The 23,221-nt window shown below is 37.8% G+C and overlaps 3 protein-coding genes and 1 long non-coding RNA gene across 4 annotated transcripts; all 4 read right to left on the bottom strand.

Moving 5' to 3' along the window:
- Positions 1-590: 590 nt before the first annotated feature.
- On the bottom strand, positions 591-2,735 carry LOC132958543 (uncharacterized). Its single transcript, XM_061031454.1, has 5 exons — positions 2,623-2,735; positions 2,161-2,502; positions 1,913-2,029; positions 1,745-1,773; positions 591-1,632 (listed from the first exon to the last, which is right to left on the bottom strand). Exons 1-5 carry the CDS (start codon positions 2,666-2,668, stop codon positions 1,510-1,512), a joined length of 657 nt encoding a protein of 218 aa, XP_060887437.1. The 5' UTR covers positions 2,669-2,735; the 3' UTR covers positions 591-1,509.
- Positions 2,736-4,624: 1,889 nt separating this feature from the next.
- LOC132958607 (uncharacterized) lies at positions 4,625-6,817 on the bottom strand. The gene is made up of 5 exons (XM_061031556.1): positions 6,432-6,817; positions 5,982-6,326; positions 5,781-5,891; positions 5,631-5,665; positions 4,625-5,203 (listed from the first exon to the last, which is right to left on the bottom strand). Exons 1-5 carry the CDS (start codon positions 6,466-6,468, stop codon positions 5,081-5,083), a joined length of 651 nt encoding a protein of 216 aa, XP_060887539.1. The 5' UTR covers positions 6,469-6,817; the 3' UTR covers positions 4,625-5,080.
- A 4,558-nt stretch (positions 6,818-11,375) lies between these two features.
- LOC132958608 (uncharacterized) lies at positions 11,376-17,083 on the bottom strand. The gene is made up of 3 exons (XM_061031557.1): positions 16,734-17,083; positions 16,222-16,563; positions 11,376-11,595 (listed from the first exon to the last, which is right to left on the bottom strand). The coding sequence occupies exons 1-3, from the start codon at positions 16,903-16,905 to the stop codon at positions 11,504-11,506; spliced, it is 606 nt and encodes a 201-aa protein (XP_060887540.1). The 5' UTR covers positions 16,906-17,083; the 3' UTR covers positions 11,376-11,503.
- Positions 17,084-18,609: 1,526 nt separating this feature from the next.
- Positions 18,610-21,385, bottom strand: LOC132958609 (uncharacterized). Its single transcript, XR_009666802.1, has 5 exons — positions 21,220-21,385; positions 20,708-21,049; positions 20,261-20,559; positions 20,106-20,140; positions 18,610-19,333 (listed from the first exon to the last, which is right to left on the bottom strand). It is a non-coding gene; the product is annotated as an uncharacterized LOC132958609 (long non-coding RNA).
- Positions 21,386-23,221: the final 1,836 nt, after the last annotated feature.

The following is a 23,221-nucleotide window of genomic DNA, read 5'->3' as shown; positions in this document are numbered from 1 at the left end:
ATAATATATTTGTGAATCATTGACAATGATTAATTAAAACAACTTCTGATTATGATTTCACTTGTAAGACTTGGCCAGTGGCAGTAAAGTAAAATACAGCGAGTGAGTTAGAAGACTGAGCACCACTGATGACTTGAGAAGTAATGAAGGTGGGGCAAAGTCATTAAGCCCCCATCCGCCATCAGAGAAAGAAACAGAGGCGTAATGGGGGAAGATTGTGAGGATGTGTAACTTCAGTGCTTGTGTTTAATCTGTTTGACGACCCTGTTCATGTAAGAAGTTCTATTTCATACAATTGTAATTAATATATTTGAAATGATCACTAAACGTTTAACATTCCTGTTGCAGACCTCTATCAAACTCTCATTATAGGACAATGTAGACAGTCCTCAGTGTTTGTAGTGGATCCTGTTTTACTTAAAAACAATCACACGCTTCATCTCTGAGACTAACGTTATAGTCGGTCAGTGTCTTGGCCAACAAACATGCAGCAATGGCCTTCAACATTTTCACTATGAGAATTCAGCTGCAATTTTAGAAACTATTTAAATTCAATAACACACACTGAAGTCAAAGGAGGAACAAAGGAAATCAATCTATCAATCAGTCTTTATTTGTAAAGGGTCAATTCATAAGGAATGTTATCTCAAGGCACTTTACAAAAAGAGCAGGTCTAGACCGTATTTTATTTACAAAGATCCAACATTAATCCACCATGAGCACAAAACTAAGCAACATTTAACAAAGTTAAAATGGCAAAAAAAAAGAGGCAGCAACCTTAAGTAGAACTAGACTCATGTTGAACAACCATCTGCTGACTGCAAATTAAAAAAGGGGAGTCATGGGGCGCCAGTAGCCTAGTGGTTAGTCCGTGCAGACCATATGTTGAGGCTGTGGTGCTCCAAGACGGCCTGGGTTCAAGTCCAACCTATGGATGTTATTCCCCACTCTCTCTCTCTCTCCTTGATTTCTGACTCTATCCACTGTCCTATCTTTACAATAAAGGCTTAAAACCCCCCCAAAATAAACCTTTAACATACATGGCCTTGAACTAGATAACTTCTGTGTTATCAGAGTTTATCAAAAGGATATTTTGTGATATCCAGTCTCTTACATCAGTTATGCAGCGAATGAGAATGATTGGATGCCAGCTTATTGCATTCACATGGTTCATTGGACAGATAAACCTGTGTATCGTCAGCATAACAACGATAGGATGACCATTGCATTGACAAAGAAAGGAGAGTCAGACCAAAAATGTATCCCCAACAGTTTGTTTGTGGTGTGGGGAGGATGTAGGTGTCCTTCATCATCACAAAGAGGTTTCTATTTGATAATTATGAGGAATGAACAACGTGTTTTGCCTAGTGGTTTGCTCAGGTTCACTCTCAACATTATTTGAATTTGTCTTGTACTTCTAGCAACCACATTGAAACACACCATCACATTAATTATAAAGCATCAGTTCCTATTTTTTATTTTAGCTGCGGTTGCAGGTGCTTCCTGAGTCTATCTGGTGCCTGAATAAATACAACTCTTATCCTCTTCTCTGTCGGGGTCAGGCCTGAGGTTTCTCTCTGTTTTTGGATGGAAAGTCACAGCCGAATAGATCAGGCCGTCTGCCCCGAGATTCTGTGAATAGAAGTTTTTTCAGTCACTCTTCTCACATAAGAAGACTAAATCATTTCCAGCTTGTTAAATTAAGCACTTGAATCTGCAAAGCTAGTGACACATTAAACATTACCTCGTCCTGTTGTGGGTCCTGTTCATGAGCTACATGAGGGAAACAATGTGTGGTCAACTTCAGTGTACAACATGGCACAACACTGTTTTTGATGCAGTTTTGAGAATAGGACTCTGTGGTTTTGTCTCTTATAGGGTACATTTGGAAATCTACAACAAAACTAAATACGATTACCTTTGTGAAGCCATGTGATTTTAACAGACAGACAAATGACGATCATCACCATGACAACCACCAGACCAACCAGGACCACGTTCACCAGCTTTGTCATTTCATAATTCACTTCTACAAAAAAAAGATCATTTAATTAGACTCTGTACATTTTAAGCCTATATCTCAAAGTTCTTTACCTTTTATCAGGTTCATTTGATTCCATCATCAATAAAAAGACGGACCAAACTTTAAAGGGAACTTACCTTGAACCTCTAAAAATGTTGCATCAACAATCAGTGGATTTCTGCTCACATAATATCCACAAAAATAAAGTCCAGAGTCGGACAAATCCACTTGTTTGATGTTGAGGAAGACAGTGGAGATGTTTGATGTCATGTTGAATTTTCCATCTTTGAATCCACTGCAGAATGTAACAGGTTCAAAAGACCTAAACATATGGGAGATGCAGCGAGGCTCACTTCTGTTCAGTCTGAACCAGTAGGTCAGAGTGGGAGCACTGGAAAGGTTGGAGCACTGCAGTATGGCTTTATCACCAGACTGGACCTCCACAGTCTGAGACTTCAAACCTGAGACGGAGATCCAAACTGAAACAAACAGAAGTGTTAATCCTTAAACTGAGAAGACAGTAGGAATTCAAACTTTTCGTTTTATTTATTGTTTTAAAAGTAATGACTTCAGTTACAGGTGAGGAGTTAACCACTTACCGAGGCTGCAGAGAAGTGAAGCTGTTATCAAGATACAGTTCCTCATTGTGCTCTAGTTGTGTGTGACTGAGGTCTCTCTTTATACAACAGACCTCCTGCAAGGAAGCATATATTATGTCAAGTTAAAATGGCAGATAACCAGCACAGTTAGGACTGAAGAGCTGGAGGTGCTAGCACTGCTAACATCAGCAACACCCAGCACAACACTTTCACATCTTTTATGTGTAGACACAATCACACCGTGTTTAGCCATGTTTGTTTGTATTGTGCTTGATTTTGACAGATTTTTTAAGACTGGTTGACTTGTCCAAATTTAAATTTGCGTTTAATGAACAGGAGTATCAGTAGCTAGGATCAGCCCTAGCTTAAAGAGACTTTCAACTTTTGGATCAGACATTAGTTTGGAGCAATTTCCAGGGTCTTTAACAAAAGTTAACTGTGGTTAAAACAGGTTCAGTTTTTACAATAAGAATGAAGAACATGTGTCTCCAGCTCATTTTCAGCTGCACGCCTTCTTCTTTTATGATGAGTAGCTTTAAAAAGCTGATTGTTGTGGTTTGAAGCTATGTGTTAAGTACATTCTAGCAAAACTCACAGCTGTACTGAAAAAGTGAGTGCATGTGATAGTTCTAGTGTAGATGAATGGTGTTAAGTGGTGGTGTTTCTGTTCTGTAAATGTTCAATGAGAAAATCGTGAAACAGACTGTAGATTATCTTTCTTCCATTTATTCAGCCGTGGCCTGACAACACAACAACGTGACACCATTTAAAGTTTCTTCACTAGCTTAGGTCCTTCATATGTTTTAAATAAGATGCAAAAAGATGATATATGCTGCAAGGATCTTCAAATGAAGCAGAAATCAGGTTGTGTGATCATACACACGTTTTGTTTAGGTTATAAAAATGACCAAACCAAAAATGCCAAATTGTCAATGGCCTTCTAACTATGTGATTTGAGGTTGTTAAATGTATTGTACATAACAGCATCTCAATCAACATAAAATTCAGCTCTGGTTAATGGCTACTGCCAAAGCTCTACTACCTGGATGTAAACGAGCACAGTGGCCGGACAGCATGGTGTGGAGCGTTTCTGCAGGGGTTTGTTAACGAAAATGGAGATAAAGCTTTATGTAGATAGATAGTTTATTGTCCCAAATGGGATACTTCTATTCACAGATTAAGATAAATTTCAACGGGAGTCAGTAATTGTTATATAAGTTAAAATGGCAGATAACCAGCACAGTTGGGACTGAAGGGCTGGAGGTGCTAGCACTGCTAACATCAGCAACACCCAGCACAACACTTTGACATCTTTTATGTGCAGACACATTCAAACCGTGTTTAGCCATGATACATATAAAGTGCTTGATTTTGACAGATTTTCAAGACTGGTTGACTTGTCCAAATTTAAATTTTGCATTTAATGAACATTTAATGAATATCAGTAGCTAGGATCAGGCCTAGCTTAAAGAGACTTTCAACTTTTGGATCAGACATCTATAAGTCTTTAACAAAAGTAAAAGAAAAGGTTCAGTTTTAAAATAAGCCTAAGGGTGCTTTCAAAAGCTGGTTGTTGTGGTGTGAAGCTTTTTATTAGTACACTCACAGCTGTACTGAGAAACTGGGTGCATGTGATAGTGGTACTGTAGATGCATGGGAACTGACTTTTGCAGTGGTCTGTAGGTGGTGAACATGTACAGCTCAGAGCTTGGTGGTTTGGATGGTTTGATAAGATGAAATTCATTTCCTATTTTAATTGCTGTTGCTTGCAAGTCAGACACTGGCGCATAAGCATGCAACTGCAGGCCAGTCTTTCGGTGGTTCCTCTGACAGACACAAAAAAGCCAAAGACGTTTTCTTTAAAACACAACAACCACATAGTAGTTTTTTCTATGTTTTAATATGATTCAAACTTCAACAATTTACATACTTTATTTGAAAAGCCCCCCCTTCTTAACTTTAACAACTAAACCTCGTACAGGCTGCCTGGATTTAAAAAAACAAACATTTTTTTTACTCTAATAATATCGTACAATGTGCTATTGGTAAATGCTTTAGCTCCCCTTTCCCCACTTTTTGGTCTTTGTACTCCATGCCTCTCAAATTTACAATGGTGCACATGGACACTTCTCTGGGGTCCATCCACTTCACACATAAAAGGTTAGCATCCCAGATGCAGAGGATAGGGCATTGTATGCAGATAGAACACCAACTCTTCCCTGCCTGTGTGTCCCCCAAACAAATTCCTGCTGTCTTTTAATCAAGTTTCATTTTCAGCAAATCTAAAGCACAGTGCTGTTATGCAAGAAAAAAAATAGTACAAAGGACATCCATGTCTTTACTGGCTGCTGTAATCTTTGACCAAAGATTCAAACTTCAAAAGAAAGGAGAGAGTAGACAATGGTATATGGAGAGAAACTCTATCCTTACAGTTTGAAACCAAACAGATTTGGAAAGTCTATCTGGTTGTTGAATAAAGAACATGTGTCTCCAGCTCGTTTTCAGCTGCAGGCCTTCTTCTGCTTTTTGCTTTTGGATGAAAACTCAGCGCTGCGTAATTCACGTCCTCAGAAGCCACATTCTGTAAATCAAACACGACATGAAAAGATAAATGAAGCAGAAAACGTAAAGAAATAGACTTCAGTCAAACTTAAAGGTGCACTGTGGAGTTTTGGTAGAGAAATGTGAAAGTTGGAGAAGTGTACAGGTGGTATATATTCACAACTCTTTACACAAACTCTCCTCAGAGGAACATTTGGTCCCTGTAACACTGTTTGAAGATAAAATGCTAAGCGGGAAGTTATGGTGGTGGGCCTGCAACATTGAAAACATAACTATCCTGGTAGCTTTTTAGCTCCAAACAGGGTTCCAGGCACCCATTTTTTCCTGGGTATAAAGTTTGTGTCTTTAGTTCAGAAAATATAAAAATTGTTTCACTTTTCAAACATTCAAATTTCACTACAAAATCTACATAGTGCACCTTTAATCTAAGCCAAAAAATGTAATACCTCACTTTGCTGTGGATCCTGGTCCTCTTTACGTGCTAAATGACAGAAGCAGAACATCCTGTCAATAAACTGCTGCTTAATATTACTGTTAATACTTTGTGGTTCACAGAAAGTTTTGCATTTGCAGTCCAAATGATAGCACATAAATACCTGTTTGAGGCTTTCTGATGAGTACAACCAGAGTAAAGATGACAGCAGAGAGGAAAACAACCAGAGCACCCAGGATCATATTTAGATAGCTGTCTCTACCAATGAATGCTTCTGCGAGAGAAATTATAAGACATGTCATTATTTTGTCTAAGAATCTGTTTCCATCGATTAAAAAAAGGCAACAAAGAAATACCATCTTACCTTGAACTTTGAAGTACGTTGCACTTACAATAACTGAATTTCCTTCTGAGGTAAATCCACAGAAATAAAGTCCAGAGTGACTAAAATCCACTTGTTTCATCTTGAGAAACAGATGAGTGCTGTTGGATGTCACGTCAAAGCTGCTGTTTTGAAATTCACCAAAGAAAGAAGCTTTCTCATCGGCGTTGGACAGAGAGGAGATTTTGCTGGTGTTGAATGTGCTGTTCAGTCTGAACCAGGCTATGTGCAAGGGGAAAAGGGTGAAATTGGAGCACAGCAGTGTGACTTCTTCACCAGGTTGAGCATCCACGGTGTGAAACTCAGACACTGAGACAGACAGCCGACCTGAAGGGGGACAACATGAAAAACGATTTGTAGTTAACTGTAAGGAAGCTTAAAATGTTTGTACTAAAAAAAACAAAAAAAAAAAACAGACTACTCAGTACTTACTGAAGAGTAAAGCTACAATCAAGGTAAGGCTCATCATTGTACGTACAGTATGAATGCACTACTGACATGTTTGTTACTCAACGGTGCCCCAGTGAAGGTGGGTTCAGTGTGAAGAGGCGGAGCATCCTTTTGTCAATCCAGTTTCTCAGACTGACTTTGACAAAGATAGATCACATATTTCATTCCGTTTTTTTAATTTATTTTTTACTTCATGTGTCAGTCCTCCAGTTAATGTATCTCCCCAGCTTCACCGCTCTCCACACAGACAGTAAGAGACAGAAAGGAACACAAGATGATCCAACTACCTCAAGCTTACTAACCCCCAGTATCTGCAAAAATGCTGTTTTTTTGCAGGACTTGAAGAGGCAGAACATACTGAACTGAAATACAATCCTGGAATCTTCTGAATAACGCCTGACGACTGTTTTGCTTTGTATTCATCTACATTACAGAAGTAATCTGCAACCAAAACTGTGTCTGTAGCATCAGATCAGTATGCAGCAGTCTTCTATAAATCTCAGTGGAGGGCTTTAACTGACCAATCAGAATAAATAATCCAAATAGCTGTACAGTGATTGTTTGTATCAATCATAGCAGTTGAAATTGCACCTGCCAGATTTATGTGTGCAATGCTTAGTACATTGAGTTTTACATGACAGTGGAAATGAATGTGAACTTCACCTGCTGTGGTTTTGCTGCTGTCTGTCACCTCTTCTGAACATTCAGCCTTCAGCAGAGTGACTGCTTTGATATGAGGCCGTGCATGCGTCACCTTGCAACAGGCAAGAGAGAAGTGATTTGAGTCTGTGCAAGTGTTGGGGGTAAGGTGTGATTAGATTCTCATCCCTCTCATGTCTTCTAACCCAGTTTAAAAAGATCTTTTCAATTCATAAAAACTTTGTTTTCTTTGGGGAACATGAGGCTTTTTATGTGTTATTATGTTGCAGGAAGCTGAAGGCCGAGTTTTCTCTGGTTGAGTCCTCACTCCATTCTACAGCCTACATTGTGGAACAATTAATCACACAGACTTGCTGTATAGAAACAAGGGGGCAAATTCACTAAAAATGGATTCACTTCAAACACTCAGTTTCAAGGTTATTTGCACAAAGCATTATTGTGCTGACCCCTATAAAGTTGTCCTACTCATTCAGTTTGGGCTTGTTTTGCGTCTTGTTTTGGAGAAAATATATCTGTACCCCCACTCTCTTCAGCTGAGAAATGCACTTTCATGTCTTAAGGGAGATGATTAGATTAGAGGGGACACTTCTTCCTGTCACCTTACAGCTCACACTTCTCCACAGATTTGGTTAAAGTGTACGTGCTTTTGGTAGAGCTGAGCTTCCAACAGCCCTTGACTGATACACCAGTGATTCTAGTTGTGTCAAAGTATTATACAATTACTGAAGTTTAATTTTTAAAACCTCATTCAGAGGTGGAATTGTTTTCATGATCACCATCAAAGTTGAGAGCCTTTTTAAATACTACGGTGCAGTTACTGCCACACCTCTCAGATGACAGTAATATTTATCTCTAACTGCACTGGGGAGCTCCTGAGATCTCTTAGGTTCCTCTGGATCGTTGGTAGATAGCCTGCCTGAACAACCAACCCCCCTCCTTGTTCCCTATCCCTCTTCCTGCATCTTATCCCATCTCCCCCATCCCATTTTCAAGCCCGGAGCAGTTTTGGTAGATGGCTGTTTCGTCATGAGCCTGGATTTGCTCAAGATATCCGCCTCTTAGGCAGTTTTTTCTTGCCACTGTAACTTTTGCTAAAATGTTGCTAAAGTGTTCACGATGGATTAAGCTGGGTCTTTGTAATAGAGCAATAAGTAAGGTCTTTTACCTGCCTTTTGTAACATAATGAGTATGGTCTTTTTACCTGCTTTTTTGTAATATTTAATAACAAAGACTAAGGTCTTTTACCTGTGTCTCGAGATGACAGAATTGATTGATTGACTTGGCTGTTTGTGAATCTGATGCTTTATTGCAATTAGGTTCATTTTGTGGAGAAATGGTCACCAATGAATAATGGCTCATTAAAATACATGAAAACAGCACTGGAGCTCAAAGATGCAGTTTGTAGAACATTTAACCCTTTGTCTATTTTCTAAATCATACCTTGTCCCTTTGTGTCATTTGCACAGGGTTAAGCTGCACAATCCTTTTGTGACTAATGCCCAGAATCGCTATGTTTACGTTGGCAGGCCTGGTAGCATTGTCAACTTTTTCAGAATCAGGAGGCTTTGTCTGTATACAGGAGAACCATGTGCGTGGAGAACAAAGGAGACAGACTGCAATCATGGATCCCTTTGGAACTTGATTGCTTTTATTAATCCCTACAATACGAATACTTCATGCAAATGCAGCTATATGAACTCTAAATGTCATCTTTCAACTCCAATTCCATTCACGCTTCCCAAGTTCCCAAGTCAAGAAAGGTTGGCTATCACTCCTACTCCCACTCGGGACAGAAAAAAGCAGATAGATTTAAAATCCTGAACTAAAAGTATTACATTCTCTGCTGATTTACTTTAATCATCCTCAACATGTACTGTGACAACAATTAAGATATGTAGTCCATATACTTTATTTTTTATACCTTATGTGTTTTGATGGCTTTACCATGAGTGTAGAAAAGCTGATTGCACCCCCCTAAACAAAAGACAGTGAGATACAGTATATGGGGTTTACAGGCCTCATGGCTTTTGCAACCTCAGACGACACTGTGCGATCTCTTCCTGTCAAACAAGTGTTTCTCACTAATGCACTTCTGCAGCCAGAAGACAATGTTCCCTTTTCTGAACACTAATGCTGCATATTTCAAAATAGCATGAAAACAGCAGAATATCACATTTTACAGCCTGGTAAAAAAAAGAAGTAATATTGATAGCACATTTGTTTCTTGGCCCACGCTGTACAGGGGCGACATTTTTTACAACTCATCAACTGTTTTGATTAAACTAAGGCTGAGAGTTATTCATACATTTACACAGTTAATGGCGCTTAGTTGATTGACAGGTGGATGCGTTTTATCTTTTCGTCAGGAAGCTAAATGCTCGACTCAACTCCAGCTTTTTGCTTGTTTTAAAGATTGATCGAGAGTATGGTTGAGACAGCTTTTCCAATATGGTGGCCACCATCTTTGGGCTTCAAACACCTCTTCAGAAACCAATGGGTGAAAGTCACTGAGACCACATCTACGTTATATACAGTCTATATTTTGAACTTGCCTTTCTTTGAGGATCTTGCCTCTCTTTATTTTCTTGGTTGGTCTGACTTCTAAAGTAGTTCCTGACTGTGAGCTGTTGATTTACATTGATTAAGACTAGTCCTCTTTGTTTGACCTGTCCTACCTTGGAGTCTGCATTTGGGTCCTATCTCCTATTGCCTCATACACACAGCATTTCATTTCACATGTTAATATACTATCACAGTTAAAAATTCTGTTTAGAGATTGATATACTGTATGTTTTCCACATTGTATGAAGCTAGAGAGGCTCAGAATTGTTTCTTGGGAAGTTGTAATAACTTCATTCAGATTTATTTTTAAAAGCCTGTGATTTAGCTCATAGTTTGGCTGACACCACACTCTGCTGTTATTTCCTGTCAAACAAGTGAGGTGTGCTTCCCTCCAGCATAAATCCCCAACATCGTTTTTTTGGCTAAGAAGACTTTGAGCCAGACAAGCCATGCAAAAGCTCAAAGCATTGTAAAAATATATGATACAAGATCATGTCCAGCCGCCTCCTCACTCTATCTGGTGGCAGCATACAAGACATTTGGCTCCGGCTCTCTTCTTTTGGCTTTAGATCGAAATGTCACTGCTGCGTAGTTCAGTTCATCAGAGGTCACATTCTGTGAAAGAGAGTATTTACAGTCATAATGTGTTCACTTGAACTGAGTTTTATTCCCAGAAGAGACCAACATATTCTGGATCTTTAAGCAGATGGTTGTTGATCATTTATAAGACCTTTGATTTAAAAATAGTTCAACTCTCTTAAAATACTTCCAACAGTTATCAAAGCCAGAGAAATACTTAGTTTAATAGTTGTAACAGGTCGTGTCTTGTCGGGACGACAAGTTTATTGTTGCCTTGGAAACACCGGATGTTATGTCAAAGACTTCTGCAAAAGGAAGCGGGAGCTGCTACTAAAAGTTGTCGTATTGTTTCTGTATGTGCTGCTGTGATAAAAACGTCATGGAAATTATACTTGGATAAATTAACTCATCGATAAACATATTCTCTTTCTCAGGCTGGTTTCGTCCGCTTGTCTTTAGTATGGTCAACTCTGAGTCTTCGGGGCAAGTAACAGAGAGAATCACTCCCATGATTCCCCGCCAGCCTCGACATCATCTTTTATTATTGTTTTTACATGAGAGCCCCCTGGTGGCAGAATTTACATACTGTTCCTCTAAAGCATATGGACAAGAAGTATGTAACTCTATCAATACACAAATATTTTAGGAACACATTAACATCAATGAATATCATGTCATTATTCTTCAATCACAAACTGTGTTAAAGTAAATTGAGTTGTATTTCCCTCAGTGTGTCCTGGATTCTGTCTTTCTTCAGCAGCTGAGTGACAAAATAAAACATCTTGGTTAGAGGTTAGGGTTCATTGAACGTTGTCTTTGGTAAACTTAAATACCATTAATGCAATAATAAGTACATTATAACATACCTGTCTGAAGTTTCCTAATTTTAGCACCCAGACCAATGACCACCATGACAAGTAAAAGAGTCAAACCACCCAGGATCATGCTCGCCAGAGTCGCTGCTCCATCACACTCTTCAACAAAGAAAGATCATCAAACTTAATTATTTAAACTTTTAAAGATATAAGAAGTCTGTACATTATAGAAATAATAATAAAAATCATACTTGTATGGTTACTGTCCGTTCTGTCCACGTCTTCATTGTCCTCGTTGCTTCCTATTAAACATATTTAAAGAAGCTTAGGTCTTTAGTTGCTGTTCCATTAGACTCTTCTACAGAGACAGATCATTGCTTCAGACTCTGTTTTCCTTTTGGAGACTCCAAATTCAGCTAGCTTTTTAACATGAAGGATTTAAAATGTCAGAAGTCTGTTGAATAAAGAAAACTTTTGGAGAATATTACTTGTAGAGTTGTTGTTCATGCTGTTATGAGCGTCACTGCTGCCTATTAGAGAAGGATTTCATCTTAACTGATTTACATCAAAATATAAAAGATACAAAGTATAAAAAATACAAACTCATAAACATTGACCATACAATATCTCTCCCCACAGCAAAATGGGAAAAAGATTTATCAACAACAATAGACCATGACACCTGGAACATAATCTGCAACAATACCTTCTCAATGACAAATAAACCTAATCTCCAACTAATTCAGTATAAGATTAACCACAGAACTCATATCACACTTAAGAAAAAACATCAAATGGGACTTTCTGATACAAATAACTGCTCAGTATGCCCCCCTAACACCCTGGATGACTACATGCATGCAATCTGGCTGTAACATATTAACCTGAGACCAACCCAAAACTCACAGGACATGAATGAAAACCCCCACTCTTCCCGTTTATTGATAACAAAAAAGCCATTCAATTGATTAACTGTGAAAGACACTTTACATCGGAATGTGAAGAACAGGACGTCATAAAAAAAACAATAAGCCTTTAATCCAAGTTGGCGAACCAGACCACTTGGATACGTGTGAAACGACTCTTAGGATAAACAATCCCAAGAAGACAGCCGCCTGCCGAGTTAATCAACACGGCAGGGGAGGCCTTTGACGTGATCTGGACTATCTCAAACGGACTTAATAGCTTTTAGACCCGTTGAACGAACTGCCTTAACCAACATAATCCATTTCTGTTGTAAAAGAATGTCGGTTCAATCCCTGAATCGGATATATGTATCCATGACATCAAGACTAACACTTTCATGCAAGTTAGATTCCTCTACGATCATCTGTGACGAACTTAGATATTGAGAAACTAAATCACATTACCTGATGAACTCTACTTGAGTCTTACGTGGAGCACTACCGCCCCCTAGTGGCAAGAGCGCTGTACCGACCTTAGTTTCAGGACGGAGGAAGTACGATAGGTGTTATGGGATTTTGCCCTAGTTATAAATTTTGTATTTTAAGAATATGATATTATACCCTTCATACTATATTAATGTGTGTTTGTATAATGTTGAATTGTATAATGCTGATTTCATTCCCATACAGGCGGAAATCGTCTAACTGTCTTCAGGTTGGACGTAATGTCTATTTCATTGCATAATTGTCTGAAATGTTTACTGCCGGAAATAATCCTACATACGAATATTGACATGGTGATGTTCATATGATCAAAGTTCTTATTTATGCTCTTAATAAGTAAAGAACTCGGAGTGTATTGAAATAAAAGTGAACATCGGAGGCGGGTTAGATATTAGGCCCCGCCCCCTCGAAAAGTCATCCCCCGAATAAAGGGGCTCGTCTCTCAGGAGTGCACGCTTTTTCTCTTGCTTTTTTCTTCTTTGTAAATCCTCCTCATAACTTCTTCTAAACTCTCTTAGACGTCTCTTGTTAAATTCTTGTTTCGAACCACGTTGTTTCCTCAAGTTTTGCCGACGCGAAACTCTTTGAATTTAAGTCCGGATTCACAGGACCTGCAGAACTCCAATCCAACTTAAACCAACCCTGATTCTTAAAGCCCGCATTCTAAGGTTTGCTTACAGCCTAAGATTGAGAGCCTCTGTCTTTTTCCTTTTTTGAAGTATTGATCATTCGTCTTCCAGAACATTATTTTTCTTATCCTCACATTTGACTACAAGTGACCATTCGAGTCGAGTGAGTATCAACGAGCGTCCATCCTGACGAACGTTAATTAAGACTCTTTGAGCCGCTGAGAGAAGGACCCACGGACAACTGCTTGGACCGCTGTGTTTTTCTTCAAACCCAAATAATTGTCGACTCTGACCGGACCTGCTACGGCGGTTATTGTGGGCCACCGGCATTCCTGATCCAAAAGAACTCGACGGGAAGTCTTGGTACCATTCGGCGGAGTTCAATTGAACACTACATCTCAGTAAGGAAGCGTTCTGATTATGAGATTGGGTTGTTGAGTCAAGCTTGTGGTATCCGAATCAAAGCCTCAGAGTCAACTTTCACCAAATTTATTAAGTTCCCTTTTGATTTTTCTTTCTCAAAATCCCACTTCGTTAAATCCCTCAAACAATATAGTTAAACTCCAAACTTGACATAAGGATCTCACCATGGCAACTTAAACAATTCAATATTATTATTAAAGTTATATCACATCATCGTAATTATACTGATATTACTTATGCATTTTCTTTAAATTCTTCTGTTCATCATTTTTCTTTATTAAACTTTCATATAAACTTTCCATACTTTGTCTGTGTAATTTTATGGTTTTTACTGCTTGAGATGCCAATGATATGAGAGCGATTTATAGATTCATTAATTACTACAAGTAATATTAGTTTCCTTACTTAACAAGGATGGTGCCCCGAGTTATATATATATATATATATATATAAATATTAAAAGTAGATACGCTACATGGCACTGCCCACCCATACAGCAATTCTGGAAACAAATCACAACTAAACTCTCTTCAATACTGAACTGCCGGGTTCCACTCTCCCCTTCACTATGCATCCTAGGAAACACTCTTTCAATCACACTTCCCAACAACCAAAAAAACACAATACTCATTGGGCTCACTGTCGCCAAGGAAGCAATCCTCCTCAAAAAGTAGAAAAAAAACTAAACACCTCAGTATGGATAGACCTCTTTGTCGAACACATCACCATGGAAAAACTTACAGCATCCATCCACAATAAAACACACCAATTTCTGACAACTTGGGAGCCAATCCTCACCTCACTACTTCCCGAACAACACAGTTCAAACCCCTGATATTCACTACCATAAATATAGACACATACAAATACATACACACACACATTAAGACACACACACACACACACACACACAGGCACACAAAGACACATACACACATCCTTTTATTTTTATTTTCCTTTTTTCCTTTTTGTATAACTATCACAACTTATGTGAATTTATTTTCCTCTTACCATCAAATTTTATCTTTTTTATTACTATTATTATTATTATTATTATTATTATTATTATTATTGTCCTTAGCCATTTATTTCCTCTCGCCCCCCCTTATATTCATATCATATTCATCATCATGAATTCTCATCACAGCCACTCTCATTTTTCATGAATTTCTTTTTCTTTTATTTATTTATCTTTTCTTTCTCTTTCTCCATCCAGATGATTGTCTGTTTTTCTTTGGTTGCCTTGTTTTATTCATTATTTATGTATTTTCTGTTTCTCTTATAATTACTACTGCTATCACCCCGTGCCAACAAACCATTGCTGTTTTTTTTTTTTGGTTCTTTTTACTATTATTATCATAATTACTACTGTACACCCCTGTAACAATTGCTTTAAATATTGATATTATCTCTATTATTTACCATTATTTAATATGATTTTATTATTATTATTATTTCTTTCCTTTCTCTCTCTTGCTTTATATATATATATTTCTTTCTTTTTTATTATTATTATTTTTTTATTTTGTACTATCATTATTATTATAATTGTTCTCTTTTTCTGGTATTAGTGGTATGCTGAGGAGGGTGAAGAAGGCAAGATAATGAGAATTAAAATGATACACTAGCAAATCATAGTCAAACAATTATTATTACTACAACATGATCTGCACTATTTATATTGTCTATATATATATATATATATATATATATACTGTCATCAATACATAACCCAACAACACACTAAACTGGAACACAATTGATATGGTCCATTACCCACTTTTTTTTGTTCTTTTTTATTTTATCATTCCTCAGTTATTCTAGTTTTCTTCTTTCCCTTTGTTTTGAATATGCTTTCGAGCCCCTCCTGGTGCCTCCATCCTCTCAGTGATCCATCTTCAAACACTAAGGTTAAAAAAGGATACACTTCAGGACAACGATAATAATAACAAATACAAAAACATACAATCAGGTCTGGGGGTTGTTCAAGCTTGGCGGGAGGGTAGCAGTAGGCAACTCTATCAGCTGGCCCCCTCCGCAGGGTCTGGGGGCAACTGAGACGGGGGTACCCCTGCACCACACAATGACTGAAGTAATAAAAATGATAATATATATAGAAAGAAAGAGGGGACGGAAAGGAGGAAAGGGGAAAGAAGAAAAAGGAGGAAAAAACTAATAATAATAAAGAAAGAAAAGAAAAGAAAAATGGAATGAAGGAAAGAAGAAGGAGAAAAATAGGAATAAAAATGGAAAAAAGAGAAAAAAAAGAAAAAAAAGAAACAAACACTTGAATTACACACACACACACACACACACACACACACACACACACACACACACACACACACACACACACATACGGTCAAATTGCTAAATGTTATTATTACTCCCTGCTTGCCTGTTTTGTCTCTGTCTATGCTGTGCATTGTATCATCATGTCTCCCCTGTCTCCTACATACTATTGCTCTTGTCATGTCCCTCACTCGTCTTGTATTGTTCTGCATCACCTAATTAAAAAAAATATGTATATGTATATATATATATATATATATATATATATATATATATAAAAGACAATTTGGTGAATAGAAGATGTTTTAAGATTCTTTTCTTTTCTTTTTTTAACATAAGCGGAAAAAAATAACAATGCGACAATGGGAACAGAGAGAAGGAAAAAACTTTAAAATAATCTTACCTTTGATCTTTAGATGTATCGTAGTAAGAAATGGACGTCCATCTTTGTTAAATCCACAGTAATAAATTCCAGAGTCGTTTAATTCCACTGAACGGACTTTGAGAAAGATAGTAGAGGTGTTGGACCACATAGTGAATTTATGATTACTGTATCCATCACGATATGTCACTTCACTGATATGACTGGCCATAGTAGAGACACACTGGATGTTGGTTCCTTTGACAACTTTCAGCCAATATCTGACTCTTACTATTTCGTCCATGCCGGAGCACATCAGTGTGACATCATCACCAGACTGGACCTCCACAGTCTGAGACTCAGAACCTGAGACAGAGATCCAACCTGGAACAAACAGATGAGTGACCGAGATATGAAGAGTCAGAACCTGAAGGTAAAACACTTCTCTTCACATGAGTTAACAAATATGAGATAAGTGGATAAGATGCATTTAATGCAGATGAATCAAACAATATTAAACATATCAATGAAGTCACAAATGATGAAACACTTACTGAGTCTGCAGAGAAGGAAAGTTTTTATCAGCCCTTGGTTCATCGTTGTGCGTATGACTGTGGCTTTGAAGTGTCCGTAATTTTGAAGAGAGCAGTAGAAAAGAGAACAATAGGGCAAAGAGGAGGGGTGTTTGATGTCACTTATCCTGTTCCTGTATGTGATGTCAAACATGCTTCAAGTAAAGTAAGTCAAGACACAGACATTGAGTTGTTCAGAGCTCCGCCCTTTAACATGTTTCAAAAGCGCTATTTCAAATGATTCCCTCACCAAAGTACAAACATACAACACTCTGTGCACAGATAGAGAAAGCTGTTTAACTTTAAATGAAATGTACTTATCAGGAAAACATTGTCAGAAGTATGTCTTTAATATTGAGAAGTTGAAATCTGTTATAAGGACACTTTAATAGTCTGAACACTTTATAGTATTTTGTACAGTTTACTGATGGAAATATTTCCTATTGATTGGAATATAAGCTGTAAATAAACCAGGCTTATAAGAGGTTAAGATATAATGTAATGATCTGATATGAACGGGTTGATCCACTACAGATGACTGAAGTGACCTCAAGAGGGGCCCTACTTAGGCCTAGTCTACTCGTAGGTGGGCATTTTTGAAAACATTCTCTGCGTTTTGACCTGTCGTACTCACACAAAGTGTTTTGGGGTCACTGAAATGTATTTTTTAGAAAACTCCTTCTGTTGCTAACTTGACTTTTTACATGCTTACACACAGGTGCTCTCCCACTATGTTGATGAGCAGAGACACCTGAATAGACTTTGTAGTTCACTGCTGCTTCATACAACACTGATGACACAAACCCAGCCGCCAAAGTCGGCCATTTTGGACGAGACCCGGTTGGACTTCAGGTTATTGGTGGTCATTGCAGAGGAATGGCGAGAAGATTGCATGATCATAACCAACATAACAGTGCTTTTTTTGCATTGTCATGTGGACGAATATGCTTTTGAAAACTTAACATGTGTGGACGGGATCATTTTTTTCAATAGAGGAAAAACCTCAGTTTTAGTTCCATGTTGCAGCGACTCTCACAATCTAACATACTCTGTTAGGTTTAGGTAAGATAAGAGGAGGAGGAGTCTACAGTAATATGAACAGTTTTGACGTAATGTTCCTACATCATGTATTCTGTATCACATAGCTCTTTCATTCATGCTCAATCATATTCATCAGCTGTTCACATCTATCCAATAGCAATGGTCCACTCCCTCATGGTTAGCCTATCATATTGCTGCTGTCTTTTTTCAAATGTGGCTTTCTCTCTTCCACCAGATCATTCATGCCATTGTGACGTGTGTTTTTCCACCTCCACATCACCAAGTCTTCACAGTTTGGTCAGACACTTCATCCCATCAGCCTCAGATCACAGCATCACCCATCTTCCCCATCAACCCCAGTCTTCACAGTGTAATCAGCTACTTCATCCCATCAACAGCTGTGCAGCCATCATTTTCATACACATGAAGACAGAAACGGACACATCTTGTGAGATTCAGTTGGTCAGTTTGTGTTAGGTGAGGGATGAAGGAGTTGGTTTAAATGTATATGACAGTGGAAATAGATGGGAAAGTCCCCTGCTGTGTTTTATTCAGTCATTTGTTACCTCTAAAAAATGATGCATCCTTTAGCAGAGTAAATGTTTTGATATGAGACTGTACAAGATTCACTTTGCAAAATGTCTTTTAAAAAGACAGAAGTGATGTTAGTGTGAGTGTTGAGTCTGAAGTGTGACCTCTGATGGGAGGAGCTGTGATCCAGTTTGATGTTTGTTCATCACTGACTAGATTCTCACCTCTCATGATTTTAGAAAAAGTCATGTGTTCCTCACTCCTCAGTCAGCCATTTGCTGCTTCATTTCACACTTTATTCTCAAAGAGGTTGGGGTCCACAGGCCTCGTGGTTTTTGCCACCTCAGACCACACTGTGCTCTCTTCCTGTCTTAACAAGTGATGTGATCCTCATTCACTTATCTACTTGTGCAGACAGAAGTGCTGCAGACAATGTTCCTTTTACTGAACTCATTATAATAATTTAAAAGTCACAGGGACAGACCATTGCTGATGAAGATTTTGGGATACAAGGGGACAAACAACGATGGCAACTCATCACATAACTCGATCTTTTAATGAATGAATGAAACCTTTGTTGCCCCTAGGGGAATTTGTCTTGCAGTGAGAACATACAAACACAACATAAGTGACAAAAATAAAAAAAAACAAATTCAGGACAGCACATCAAAACAAATCATTTTAAAAAATCTACCTAAAGCATCACATGATGACATGTAGGGATTTCTAAAACACATCACAAAAGAGATGCAGGGAGCCACAGACAGTGTTGATTCAGCAAAAGTAAATAGTAAGTAAAAGCAATATTAAGATGAAGATTCAACTAACTCTCACCAACAAGCCATGCAAAAGCTCAAAGCATTGTAATAATGTATGATACAAGATCATGTCCAGCCTCCTCTTTACTCTATCTGGAAGCAACATGAATAACATTTGGCTCCGGCTCTCTTCTTACTTCTTCAGGTTAACTCTATAACTTCTTCGTAGTTCAGATCATCAGAGGTCTCATTCTGTGAAAGAGAATATTTACAGTCATGATGTGTTCACTGGATATGAGTTTTATTTCCAGAGTAGACCAACATATTCTGGACCTTTAAGCAGGTACAGATCATGATATTTGGTTGTTGGTCATTGATAAAAGGTCATTCAGCCGATAATTTAAAGACATGTTGACTAGTGTTGTAGTCCAGGCCGCACTAACTGAGACCAAGACAAACCAGAGACCAGAGTGCTCCAGGACTGAGACAAGACCAAGACCAAGACCAAGACCATACATCTCACTGAAAAATCATCATCTTGTGTGCAGCGGGCGTTTCACTTACTGAGTGTAACATTTGAAAGGTTGAGGCCGTAACCGGGAATAAAAATGAAATCATGAATTAATTCTTTTTTTTTGTTTTCTTTAAATGGGGCCCATTCCTTCTAATCAAAGTAATGACATGGAAAAACAACCAGTCAGTTGTGGTGCTGAGTGGTCTTGATGTAAAATCCAGAGTCCGCCCAGTCTGAGACCGAGACAAGTCTGAGTTAAAATGCTTTGATTCTGAGACTGAGACCTTCAAAAAGTGGTCTGGAGAGCGATTTGGAGTACTACAACACTAATGTTGACTCTCCTAAACTGATTCAATGTTCATGTAGCTCTGTATACAAAGAAGAAGTGTGTAAGTCTATCAATACACTAATATTTTTGAAACACATTAAACTAACATCAATGATTAACATCAGTATTCTTCACTGGACTTATTCATAAACTATAAAAGTAAACATTCAAATGTGATTCACCTCACGGTGTCCTGGATTCTGTCTTTCTTCAGCAGCTGAAAGACAAAATACAACATCTGGTAAATTCATTCAACATTATGTTTGAGTCATTTTAAAGACCATTGAAGGAACTTGAATGAGTTTTCTATTGTGATAAAGAAAGATATAAAACATACCTGTCTGAAATGTCCTGTCTTTAACAACCAGACCGATGACGACCATCACAAGTAAAAGAGTCAAACCACGCAGGACAACACTCACCAGAGTCGCTGCTCCATCACACTCTTCTACAAAGAAAGATCATTGTGTCAGAATACATTTTCCTTTTGGAGACTTTAAAACCTGACAGGATCAAACTAAATTATTTAAGCTTCTAAGCTATTCAAAGCTATAAGAAGTCTGTGAATTATTTAAATAATAATAAAAATCGTACTTGTAGAGTTGCTGTTCATGCTGTTATGAGCGTCACTGCTGCCTATGAGAGAAGGATTTCATCTTAACTGATTTACATCAAAATATAAAAGACAATTTGATGATAGAAGATGTTTCAAGATCATTTACCATTAGCATATACAGAAAATGAACAATGTGATAATGGGAACAAAGAGAAGAAAAATACTTACCGTTGATCTTTAGATGTATCGTAGTAAGAAATGGACATCCATGTTTGTTAAATCCACAGTAATAAATTCCAGAGTCGTTTAATTCCACTGAACGGACTTTGAGAAAGATAGTAGAGGTGTTGTACCACATAGTGAATTTATGATTACTGTATCCATCACGATATGTCACTTCACTGATATGACTGGTCATAGTAGAGACACACTGGATGTCGGCTCCTTTGACAACTTTCAGCCAATATCTGACTGAAACATATGTGTCCATGCCGGAGCACATCAGTGTGACATCATCACCAGACTGGACCTCCACAGTCTGAGACTCAGAACCTGAGACAGAGATCCAACCTGGAACAAACAGATGAGTGACCGAGATATGAAGAGTCAGAACCTGAAGGTAAAACACTTCTCTTCACATGAGTTAACAAATATGAGATAAGTGGATAAGATGCATTTAATGCAGATGAATCAAACAATATTAAACATATCAATGAAGTCACAAATGATGAAACACTTACTGAGTCTGCAGAAAAGGAAAGTTTTTATCAGCCCTTGGTTCATCGTTGTGCGTATGACTGTGGCTTTGAAGTGTCCGTAATTTTGAAGAGAGCAGCAGAAAAGAGAACAATAGGGCAAGGAGGAGGGGTGTTTGATGTCACTTATCCTGTTCCTGTATGTGATGTCAAACATGCTGCAAGTAAAGTAAGTCAAGACACAGACATTGAGTTGTTCAGAGCTCCGCCCTTTAATATTTTTTCGTCTTCACACCAAAGTACAAACATACAACACTCTGTGCACAGATAGAGAAAGGTGTTTAACTTTAAATGAAATGTACTTATCAGGAAAACATTGTCAGAAGTATGTCTTCAATATTGAGAAGTTGAAATCTGTTATAAGGACACTTTAATAGTCTGAACACTTTATAGTATTTTGTACAGTTTACTGATGGAAATATTTCCTATTGATTGGAATATAAGCTGTAAATAAACCAGGCTTATAAGAGGTTAATATATACACACTAAAAAATGCTGGGTCAAAATTGACCCAATACGGGTTAACTCGTAACTCAGCGCTGGGTCAATCTAGCGCCTACACAGCACTGGGTCATTTTGACCCAGCTGTGCTGGGTTGCAAAGAATGACCCAGCATGTTGGGTTATTTTTCCTATTCTTAAATTGGGTCAGGATGACCCAACGTTGGTTCCTTTTGACCTTTTCATGGGGTTATTATTATATATGCTTATTTTCACCCAGCATAGGGTTATTTATGTAATTATATTTTTCTGCTAAAATGGCAGCACTACACAAACTGCTTCTAAACAAATGGAATCAACACAAATATAATTCATATATTTATTTACAATTATTTATATTTGAAATGTTGAATTCAATAAAAAAAAAAAAAATTCACCCGATGAAAAAATTCTATACATATAATTAAATGACAAACAATACAAACACAATAACCTATTTTACAATAAATTAAACCCAACTGAACCATGAGCTCTTGAAGGTAAACATAGACAAACACTATCTTGGTCGACTGTAAATGAAATAAACTGATTCATAACAACAAATTAACTAAGAGGGGGATATATATATATATATAGTTCAGGATATAGTTCAGGGATTTGTTGGAGTGGCGTTATCTATTGAGGTCCTTAAAAATTTAATGGCTGGTGATTCTCTGCCAGGCAGCTGATAAACAGCTGTCTGTAAAAAGTCCCAAACAGAGGCACATTGTTTTGGGTAAACAACATCAACGACGTAAAATGCCTTGAAGCAGGCATCGACTGCCCCAAGCAGTGTCCTGTGCTCCAGGGCCTCTCCGTGGATCACACAGAAGACCTGTGATGCCCCCAGCAGCAGGACAAATGGCTCTGGCCTGGTCTTCAGGGCCTCTCTCAGGAACTCCGGCATATTTGTTCCTACCTGTGAATCAAAAAGAAAAAAATGCTTTAAAACAGAACAGTAATTACTACTAGAGATATTGCACCACTGAGAATTCTATGTCCGATCAATATATCTGTAGTTACTGTGGGTTACTCAGTAGCCAGTTGTTAAGTGTTCATTATCATTTATTGAAAATTTGTCAAGTTATGTAAGCGATAATGAAAGAAGGGCTGGACGTTGTGTAGTTTAAACAAGACATCACAAATTGTCTGAATTCTCAATCCAGTTTTCAAACATGCCCCTAGGCCTAGCCCTTAACTCAACTCAACTCATCTTTATTTATATAGCACCTTTCATAAATAAAAACATGCAGCCCAAAGTGCTTCACAAAAGAACAGAATTAAAACACAAAGAATGTCAAATACAAAGAATTGACATACTAGTACTGACATTAAATAAGACGAAATAAAAACAAGATAAAAGAAATGTAAAAACAATGATAAAGGAAAAACTAAAAGCAGTTAAATAATTCCTAATTAAAAAGCCAGACTAAAAAGGCAGGTCTTCAGTTTGTATTCAAAAACACCCAGAGAGCTTTCTGTTCTGATGTCCAGAAGCAGCAAGTTCC

Source organism: Labrus mixtus, chromosome 23, assembly GCF_963584025.1.
Source record: "Labrus mixtus chromosome 23, fLabMix1.1, whole genome shotgun sequence".
Lineage (NCBI taxonomy): Eukaryota > Metazoa > Chordata > Actinopteri > Labriformes > Labridae > Labrus > Labrus mixtus.
The sequence above is the reverse complement of the archived record's forward strand: the minus strand, read 5'-3'. Positions and strand labels throughout refer to the sequence as shown.

Coding starts and splice junctions, on each gene's coding strand:
- LOC132958543 (XM_061031454.1), bottom strand. CDS start 2,668: ATGAGGAACTGTATCTTGATAACAGCTTCACTTCTCTGCAGCCTCG. Junction 2,503..2,622: donor TTCACTTCTCTGCAGCCTCG/GTAAGTGGTTAA, acceptor TGTTTGTTTCAG/TTTGGATCTCCGTCTCAGGT. Junction 1,633..1,744: donor AGGACCCACAACAGGACGAG/GTAATGTTTAAT, acceptor TTCTATTCACAG/AATCTCGGGGCAGACGGCCT.
- LOC132958607 (XM_061031556.1), bottom strand. CDS start 6,468: ATGATGAGCCTTACCTTGATTGTAGCTTTACTCTTCA. Junction 5,892..5,981: donor AACGTACTTCAAAGTTCAAG/GTAAGATGGTAT, acceptor TTTCTCTCGCAG/AAGCATTCATTGGTAGAGAC. Junction 5,204..5,630: donor AGGATCCACAGCAAAGTGAG/GTATTACATTTT, acceptor TTTGATTTACAG/AATGTGGCTTCTGAGGACGT.
- LOC132958608 (XM_061031557.1), bottom strand. CDS start 16,905: ATGTTTGACATCACATACAGGAACAGGATAAGTGACATCAAACACCCC. Junction 16,564..16,733: donor TTTCCTTCTCTGCAGACTCA/GTAAGTGTTTCA, acceptor TGTTTGTTCCAG/GTTGGATCTCTGTCTCAGGT. Junction 11,596..16,221: donor GATACATCTAAAGATCAAAG/GTAAGATTATTT, acceptor CTTCTCTAATAG/GCAGCAGTGACGCTCATAAC.